This window comes from Oncorhynchus tshawytscha, linkage group LG32 (assembly GCF_018296145.1).
Source record: "Oncorhynchus tshawytscha isolate Ot180627B linkage group LG32, Otsh_v2.0, whole genome shotgun sequence".
Lineage (NCBI taxonomy): Eukaryota > Metazoa > Chordata > Actinopteri > Salmoniformes > Salmonidae > Oncorhynchus > Oncorhynchus tshawytscha.
This window is the reverse complement of record NC_056460.1, coordinates 1,373,301-1,382,869: the sequence shown is the minus strand read 5'-3', so window position 1 is coordinate 1,382,869 and position 9,569 is coordinate 1,373,301. Positions and strand designations below refer to the sequence as shown.

The window sequence follows — 9,569 nt, the reverse complement described above, 5'->3', positions numbered from 1 at the left end:
TGAAATAAGTGTCCTATTTATCAAAGGTGCTTTTGGTTGGGGTCAAAATGACCCCAAAGGATTTTAATTTGTTAAAAGTCCATTTTGATACAGAAACACTAAACCATGATTTAGATTTATTAAGAACAACTTGATTGACAAAGTCATGAAAATTTGGAAGAATTAAATTAACCACATTTTGGCTATGATAAAAGATATGCCTTTGGGGTCAAAATTATCCATGTCAGAAGTGTGGTTCAATGCAAATATGGAGTGGTGTGTAAAGTTTATTTTAAATTCTCACTCATTAAACACGAATCAATCAACACATGCTTCTCTTTGAACGACTTAATATAATATTAAGCGTTTATGAATTAAATGAAAAATAAACGTTTGGTTCCTAAACTGCGTTGCCCACTCCAGTCAGCAGATGGCGATGTGCGTCTTTTAGGTTCAGGCGACGCTGCCAGTTTGACGTATTATCTAATGGACGGGACATTCCTTCAACAACAACAGCTAGTCAGACACCTCGGTAGCGTTCTAGCAAACATAGCTAACACATTCACGCTCTTTACACTGTTTTGTTATATATTAGTCGCTGTGTATTAATCACACTTCTGTTGTATGTACTTGTTGGGCCATTTAATGATATATTTACGTTGTTTGTCAGCTAGCTGGTTTGCTAAGTTAGCTTAGAACTAGGCTAGTTGCTAATGCTAACTAGCTAACATCCCCGACCATGAGTTCACTAAGCTACTCTCCTGATAAAGAAGAGGTCTGCTGGACGGAGAAAGAAACCCTCGTCAAAGAGGAGAACGAAGAGGAGGCTGTTACAATACAAAAACAAGTAGAGGGTGAGGCTGTTACCGTGAAAGAAGAAGAGAAAGACGTTTCAGTGAAAGAAGAGGAAGACGCGTTCAGAGTGAAAGAGGAAGAGGATGATACAGTAAAAGAAGAGAAAGAGGAGGATTCCGTTTTTGGAGTGAAAGAGGAGGAGGGGGAGATGACTGTCACATTGGAGGAAGAAGAGGAGGTTGGAGATCTGTTTAACACCAGTAAGTACCGTCTCTACAATCTTTGAACCAATATGCAGTAAAGGGGTTCTAATGGCTGAAGCTACACTGTAACGTGTAGAACATCAAGAGTGGACCATCAACAAAACGTTAACAATTGATCAAATGTATCCTGTGACAATGCCTGAAATACTCAATATATCTTATTAGATTAGCCCAATATGTAATCTTAAAGGGGCAATCAGCAGTTGTTACATCCATTTTGGGACTACATTTTTATTTATTATTATTATTTTTTTAACCTTTATTTTACTAGGCAAGTCAGTTAAGAACAAATTCTTATTTTCAATGACGGCCTAGGAACAGTGGGTTAACTGCCTGTTCAGGGGCAGAACGACATGATATGTACCCATTGTTCTTTTGAAGAAATCCCATATAAATGACTTATGAGCTTAGTTCAACTGTCGTACCCCATCAGAACTCAAAATATAAGCTTTTCTTTTACTCCAATGTTTGTCAGTAAATATAAACAAACAATATCCTCAAAACATGGTGAAAACTATCATGTTGATATCATGGATGGTTGCATTTCTCCAGCCCCATCCCTCAGCTTTTTACCAAAACAGGCAGGTAGTACGCTTTATTGTTTCTACTGCTGATTGCTGCCCCCGTTACTCCTCAAGGTCCAAGGACTGTATGTTATTTTCAGAAGTAGACTGGCTCTATATTCCATCTAAATGTGAATTGATTCTCAATTGCGATACGTTTCTAGAAACATAAATAGCTGTACTTTCATATCACATCAACATAAGTTCACACAATACTTAAATATCACATCAAAATAATTTCAAATAATACTTTCATATCAAAATAGGTAACCAGTCGCGATGGTAAACCAAATTGGATTCTCGTAATTTCTCCTTCCTTCAGGCTTCTTTTTCTTCTTTGGACTTCATATGGCGGTTGGCAACCAACTTTAAGGTGTATTACCACCATCAACTGGACTGGAGTATGGACCTCAGTTCATCTTTCAATCACCCTACTTGGGTATATACCAAGACAGTCATTAAGAAGGCACAACAAAACCTTTTCCCACTCAGGAGACTGAAAAGATTTGGCATGGGTACCCAGATCCTCAAAAGGTAATACAGCTGCACCATTGAGAGCATCCTGACCGGTTACCTCATCGCCTGGAATGGCAACTGCTCGGCATCTGACCATAAGGCGCTACAGAGGGTAGTGCGAACGGCCCAGTACATCACTGTGGCCAAGCTTCCTGCCATCCAGGACCTATATAATAGGCGGGGTCAGAGGAAAGCCCACAAAATTGTCAGAGACTCCAGTCACCCAAGTCATAGACTGTTTTCTCTGCTACTGCACGGCAAGCGGTACCGGAGCGCCAAGTCTAGGACCAAAAGCTTCCTAAAATCACCACCGGACAATTTACATTGAGCTCCCCACCCTTTTGTGCACAGATGCTACTTGCTGGTTGTTACCTATGCATAATCACTACGCCCCCACATTCATGTACAGATTACCTCAACTAGCCTGTACCCCCGCACACTGACTCGGTACCGGTACTCCCTGTATATAGCCTCGTTATTCTCATTATGTTACTTTTTATTATTACTTTTTATTTTAGTCTACTTGGTAAACGTTTTCTTCTTCTTGAACTGCACTGTTGGTTAAGGGCTTGTAATTAAAGCATTTCTTGGTAAAGTCTAAGTTGTTGTCTTGACGGATTTGTAAAAAACGGTTTGTCATAAAACCCTATATATATATATATTATTTTTTTATGTTTCTGACACCCCTCCCCAGAGGTGTCTCATTATTGGGATTCATTGCTGATTCCTACCTGTAGCTCACTATGAGGCGTCTAGTGATACAGGTTAAGGGCCCTGTTGGAGATTGGTGGTTGGTAGCGGAGTCGAGGGAACAAGCAGGGTTGGACACGGCCATGTTATTATCCCACACACAGTCTCTGTGGTTCATATGAACCCCATTCCTGGGAATTAGATTTGATTACAAATCGCCCCTGTCTGTTACCACAGAAGGGTTCAGTCTGTCCCATTCCCAGCTAGGTTACGAGGCGCTTTGTCGCCAATACTTATGACTGGTTGATAGGGGAAACCTCCATGCTTATTATAGAAAAAATAATTAGGGGAAAACTATTTAGTAAACTGAAATAAAATAACAAACCCGTTTGAAAACTATTCCAAAACTTTGACTCCAAAACTAAAATAGCCTAAAATAATAACCAGCATGAATTATGTTCAGTTTGAATAATTTATATTTTATCAAAAATATAATTGTGTTTTAAATATCTTTTTATGTGGTTTTAAAGCTTCTGAACCTGGTGGCTGGTAAATGCTGCCATGGGATGGCAATGTTTAAAATAGACTTAGCTTGTGTATCACTATCACTTGCCATCACCAGAAATACTTTAAGAAATGAGGATATTGGAAACTCCTTTCTATTTGTATTAACAGCTTAAAGAAAAATAACATTGGCATGAATTACCCTCTGTGAACAAGAAGCACAACATTACAAATATTTTCAGAGATGTGAGATAATTAACTTATCTATAATATCGTATAGCTTTGTAATCGTAACATTACGTACTTTAAAGGAAAATAGGCATTTCTCGACTCGTACCCTGACTTTAAAAAGGGATTAGGGTGAGAATTAGCTTAGGAACTGCGTGTCACAGCATGGCAATGTGAACGTGATTGGTCAACAGTCTCTTGGACGGGCGTTATATACGCTTTGACATTTTCTGGAATAGATTTTATTTGAAAACATTTTTGTTTACTTGCCTGCCTATTGAATTTGGAATGCACTGTACTGTTCATCTCTGAAACTCACTGAGATAATTCCTTTGATACAGCAGTAGCAATACAGGGATATAACATCTACAGAAAAGACAGGAATGCTTATGGGGGAGGTGTTGCTGTATACAGTGCATTCGGAAAGTATTCAGACCCCTTGATTTTTTCCCCACATTTTGTTTAAAGCCTTATTCTAAAATGTATTAATCTTTTTCCCCCCTTTCATTTGGCAAATTTATTTGGCATTTGGGGAGTTTCTCCCATCCTTCTCTGCAGATCTTCTCTAGCTCTGTCAGGTTGGATGGGGAACATCACTGCACAGCTATTTTCACGTCTCTCCAAAGATGCTAGATTGGGCTCTGGCTGGGCCACTGAAAGACATTCAGAGACTTGTCCCGAAGCCACTCCTGTGTTGTCTTGGTTGTGTGCTTAAGGTCGTTGTCCTGTTTGACAGTGAACCTTTGCCCCAGTCTGAGATCCTTAGCGCTCTGGAGCAGGTATTTCATCAAGGATCTCTCTGCAATTTGCTGCGTTAATATTTCCCTCGATCCTGACTAGTCTCCCAGTCCCTGCTGCTGAAAAACATCCCCCACAGCATGATGCTGCCACCACCATGCTTCACCGTAGGGATGGTGCCAGGTTTCCTCCAGACGTGACTCTTGGCATTCAGGCCAATGAGTTCAATCTTGGTTTCATCAAGCCAGAGAATCTTGTTTCTCATGGTTTTAGAGTCCTTGATGTGCCTTTTGTAAAACTTCAGCAGGCTTTCATGTGCCTTTTACTGAGGAGTGGCTTCCATCTGGCCACTCTACCTTAAAGGTCTGATTGGTGGAGTGTTGCAGAGATGGTTGTCCTTCTGGAAAGTTCTCCCATCTCCACAGAGGAACTTTGGAGCTCTGTCAGAGTGACCAAGGCCCTTCTCCCCCAGTCGCTCAGTTTGGCCGGGTGACCAGCTCTAGGAAGAGTATTCCATTTAAGAATGATGGAGGCCACTGTGTTCTTAGGGACCTTCAATGCTGCAGAATTGTTTTGGTACCCTTCCCCAGATCTGTGCCTCGACACAATCCTGTCTCGGAGCTCTAAGGACAATTCCTTCAACCTCATTGCTTGGTTTTTGCTCTGACATGCACTAGAGAGAATAAAGTAGATGGCACACGTCAAACGTTTGATTTATGACCCTATGTCCGGATGACGTGTGCATGCCCATATTTGGGCATCCGGTCAGGACATCCTGGTGGGAAGTTATCACTTGATTATGCCCATAAATGGACATCCTGTCAGGACATCCTGTTCCTGTTCTCACACCTTAGAGTGAGTGTTAATTTATGTATATAATGCATCTATTCCTTTGAAGATGTCATGATGATTGATGTCTAGGGACCTCATTGAACTGGGGGGGATGTATTTGAACATTTCAAAGAGTATGGCCCCACCCTATTTTATTGCCCTTATGGTTGTTGTCTATGAAGCAGGAATGTCTGGGAGGGGGATTGTGTGTGTGTGTGTGTGTGTCTCTACAGGGGTGTTAGAAACAAGGTCCCTTCTCATTGTGTACATTTCAAGCTTTCAACAACAATAAAACGGCCATCTAAATGTTTTTCGGCCTAACACACTGTTGAGTTTCCTATTTAGTTCTCTTTATTTGTACATCCACCGAGCTTCCAGGTGGCCCCAGCCTATGGATGTTCGGTGCATGTACACCGGGGGGATTTTGAAAGAGGTAGATTAGAACCCCATAGTAATAGGATTAAGAAAAGATCACAAAGTTAATTTCAGATTCAGGTTTAGGGGTAATAACTTTAGGAAAACCGCATTTCACACTATGTACAGACATAGAGAGCCAACACATCAAGGTGTAACAGGGATGAATGGATATTCAATGTACAACAGTAGTCTTCTGTAACAAGCAATACATGTTAAATATGTGTCACAGTCAATCAGGACAGCCTCTTTTTGAAAGGCCTTTACTTATTAATTTTCTACCTTCTTATTAATTAATGGTGTGGGATAAATCAGGTGTTTCTTGGTGGGCTTAAACAAATCTACTGTGAAACAAAAGTGTACACTTTACACACATGTTTATTGACTTAAAAAAAGACCACAGTAACATGACCGATATAGTAGAGATGCTACAAAAATCTGTTAGTTCGAATGTATTTTCCAAAGCCTGTCTGGATGTGAACGACTTTATGCTTGGAAAACTTACGGAGCTGGGGCTTGGGTGGAATTGGAAACTGACGTGTGTCAAAACCAGGCCCTTTATCTGTAAGAAAGGAATAGTAAAACTGTTTAATTATAACATGTTTTAAAAGGTCTGTACTATTGTTTTAAAATTGTATCTCACCCTTTAACGAACGGGAATCTCTCATTTTCTCTCTCGCCCCGGTCTGTCGCGGAGAAAGGCTTTTCTGGGAAAATGGGCATGTGCGTTTCAAAACAATGGCTTATTTTATATGAATACAGGCTTTCCTACAACAGATAGTTATAAACATTTTAAAGGTTATTAAAAGTGTAGTACTGTGTCTGGTAATGATGTATAACTGTTGTACAACAATGTTTAAACATAAAAACATTATTGCATGTTTCAATATTGGGCAGTAAAATTGGTTAATTATAGCGTGTTTTAAAAGGTCTGTACTAAATATTTTGAATTAAATAAATGGTTTTAAAGAGGTATCTCACCTTTAACAAAGGGGCTCTATCATCATGCATGTCTCGGAGAAAACTAATTTCTGAAAAGACGTGTGCGTACGCGGGTGTGCCGGGCCAGGAGATGTGTGTGTTTCAAAAACAAAGGTGTGGGGGGGGGTGTCTCTGCATGGGTCGTTTGAAACCAAAAAGGTGCGTGAGGATGTTTTAGAATTGGGTGTGCGTCTCTTAAAATGGGCGCTTTTGATTCATTAACACACATGCCTTTCAAATCCAAATGTATCTCACCCCAGAGGATGTGGGGGCTAAAAAGTCAAACAGCTCAGACAGCTGCCACCGAGTGGCCCAGCCCCGAAGCTAGCCTTGAGCCAGGCCCATCTCCCGGCCTGCTCAGTGGACCCTATGATCACTCGGCTACACAGCTGATGCCTCCCAGACTCTTCACTAAGACGACTAGAAGCCACTACATCACCGGATTCCTGCCGTAAGCTCTGGACCTTTGCACCGGATTGGCTAGAGTGGCTAACACCCTTGTCCCAAAGCGAGCAAACAAAATTACTCCAGCTACAATACCTCTTTTGCCAATTGGCCTGGACCCTTTGTCGACACGGAGCCCCGCCGATCCATCATGACTGGTCTGCCGACGTAATTCCGTCCAATGTGCCCTCAACCAGCCTTTGCCGGATGTTGGTGACGCCCTTGTCCCGAAGCTAGCACCAGTTAGCCTCGAGCCAGGCGCATCTCCCGGCTAGCGTAGTAATGACTACCTAACGGCTTCCCTGTTTCATATATTCCTGTTCACTGGACCCTATGATCACTTGGCTACATAACTGATGCCTGCTAGACTGTTCATTAATCACGTTACTCCATTTTTTTTTTCATTTAAAAAAAATAATCTGTCGGCCCCAGCCTCGAATTCAGGCCCTGTGTGTAGTTAACTGACCCTCTCTGCCAATGCATCGCCATTTTACCAGTTGTTGTTGTCTTAGCTGATGAACTGTTGTTGTCTTACCCGTTGTTGTCTTAGCTTGCTCTCCCAGTCAACACCTGTGATTGCTTTATGCCTCGTTTTATGTCCCTCTCTGTCAATATGCCTTGTATACTGTTGTTTAGGGTAGTTATCATTGTTTTATTTTACTGCGGAGCCCCTAGTCCAACTGAACTCAGAGTTCAGTGTGTCAAATCGGATGGCCTGTTGTCCGTTCCTCAGGCAGTTTCTATGGGGGTGCCACAGGGTTAAATTTTCGGGCCGACTCTTTTCTCTGTATATATCAATGATGTCGCTCTTGCTGCAGGTGATTCCTTGATCCACCTCTACGCAGACGACACCATTCTGTATACATCTGGCCCTTCTTTGGACACTGTTAACAAACCTCCAAATGTGCTTCAATGCCATACAACACTCCTTCTGTGGCCTCCAACTGCTCTTAAATGCAAGTAAAACTAAATGCATGCTCTTCAACTGATCAATGTCCGTACCCACCCTCCCGTCCAGCATCACTACTCTGGACGCTTCTAACTTAGAATATGTGGACAACTATAAATACCTAGGTGTCTGGCTAGACTGTAAACTCTCCTTCCAGACTCATATTAAGCATCTCCAATCCAAAATGTAATCTAGAATCGGCTTACTATTTCGCAACAAAGCCTTCTTCACTCACGCTGCCAAACATACCCTCGTAAAACTGACTATCCTACCGATCCTTGACTTTGGCGATGTCATTTACAAAATAGCCTCCAACACTTTACAAAGCAAACTGGGTGCAGTCTATCACAGAGCCGTCCGTTTTGTCACCAAAGCCCCATATACCACCCACCACTGTGACCTGTATGCTCCCGTCGGCTGGCCCTCGCTACATATTCGTCGCCAAACCCACTGGCTCCAGGTCATCTATAAGTTTTTGCTAGGTAAAGCTCCGCCTTAACTCAGCTCACTGGTCACCATAGCAACACCCACCCGTAGCACGCGCTCCAGCAGGTATATCTTACTGGTCACCCCCAAAGCCAACACGTCCTTTGGCCGCCTTTCCTTCCAGTTCTCTGCTGCCAATGACTGGAACGAATTGCAAAACTCGCTGAAGTTGGACACATAACTTCCTCACTAACTTTAGGCATCAGCTATCTGAGCAGCTTACCGATCGCTGCAGCTGTACACAGCCCATCTGTAAATAGCTCATCCAACTACCTACCTCATCCACATGTTTTATTTACTTAGGCCATAGTAGCTTAGTAATTACAATTAACCTATTTGCCTTACCTCCTTACTCCATGCACACACTGTATATAGATATTTCTGTTGTTATTGACTGTACATTTGTTTATCCCACGTGTAATTCTGTGTTGTTGTTTGTGTCACACTGCTTTTCTTTATCTTTGCCAGGTCACAGTTGTAAATGAGAACTTGTTCTCAACTGGCCTATCTGGTGAAAAAAAAAAAAAAACATAACTTTATTGACAACACCCAAATGGAAACTGTCATTAATGCAGCTCTTAAAAAATTACACGTCATTCTTAAAACTGTAGCAGTTTTCTTAGTTACATGTTCAACTATCATCAGCTGATCCAGGAAATCATTTTCTGAATGCCAGTCAAATGATTAACATCACGTCATAGGTAAAGTTGGGGTCCTACAGTAGGTATATGTTGTTGTTAGGTGAAGTTATGGGCCCAACAGTAGGTCTATGTTGTTGTTAGGTGAAGTTATGGGTCCTACAGTAGGTATATGTTGTTAGGCGAAGTTATGGGCCAATTTGGCAAACACTTAGTTTACAAACCCTCATTGTCAGGCTGATGGAAAAGCTAGCCAAAGAGCATTTTACTGGTTGAAGTGTTTTTTAAATATAAAGCAGCTGATTTGCGATGATGACACAAAAATTATATTAAGCAGGACATTCAAACGAGCCTTACAATTATAATCCAAAGTAGTGTGAAATGCACTCATACACAACCTGTAAATTGAGGTTACTCCCCTTAGTTTCACATTCACATTCAGAATACATTGTGAAAAATGAATATCTTTGTTCACCATTTTTGCTCCATCCATAACTATCGGTTTCCTCATTAGCAGGGAGGAATTTCTACAACTAAATTGCATGTGCAT

At 41.5% G+C, this 9,569-nt stretch overlaps 1 protein-coding gene across 3 annotated transcripts in view; it reads left to right on the top strand.

Moving 5' to 3' along the window:
- Positions 1-477: 477 nt before the first annotated feature.
- LOC112230434 (zinc finger protein 501-like) overlaps positions 478-9,569 on the top strand; it is a 29,986-nt gene continuing 20,894 nt past the window's right edge. For 2 of the 3 annotated variants that reach the window (XM_042310852.1, XM_042310851.1), the window contains exon 1: positions 478-1,034. In XM_042310852.1, the coding sequence (XP_042166786.1) occupies positions 719-1,034 (316 nt within the window). In that variant the 5' untranslated portion in view covers positions 478-718. Of the gene's footprint in view, positions 1,035-1,922; positions 2,117-9,569 lie in introns of those variants that run through there. The other variant, XM_042310853.1, reaches the window with a different exon arrangement.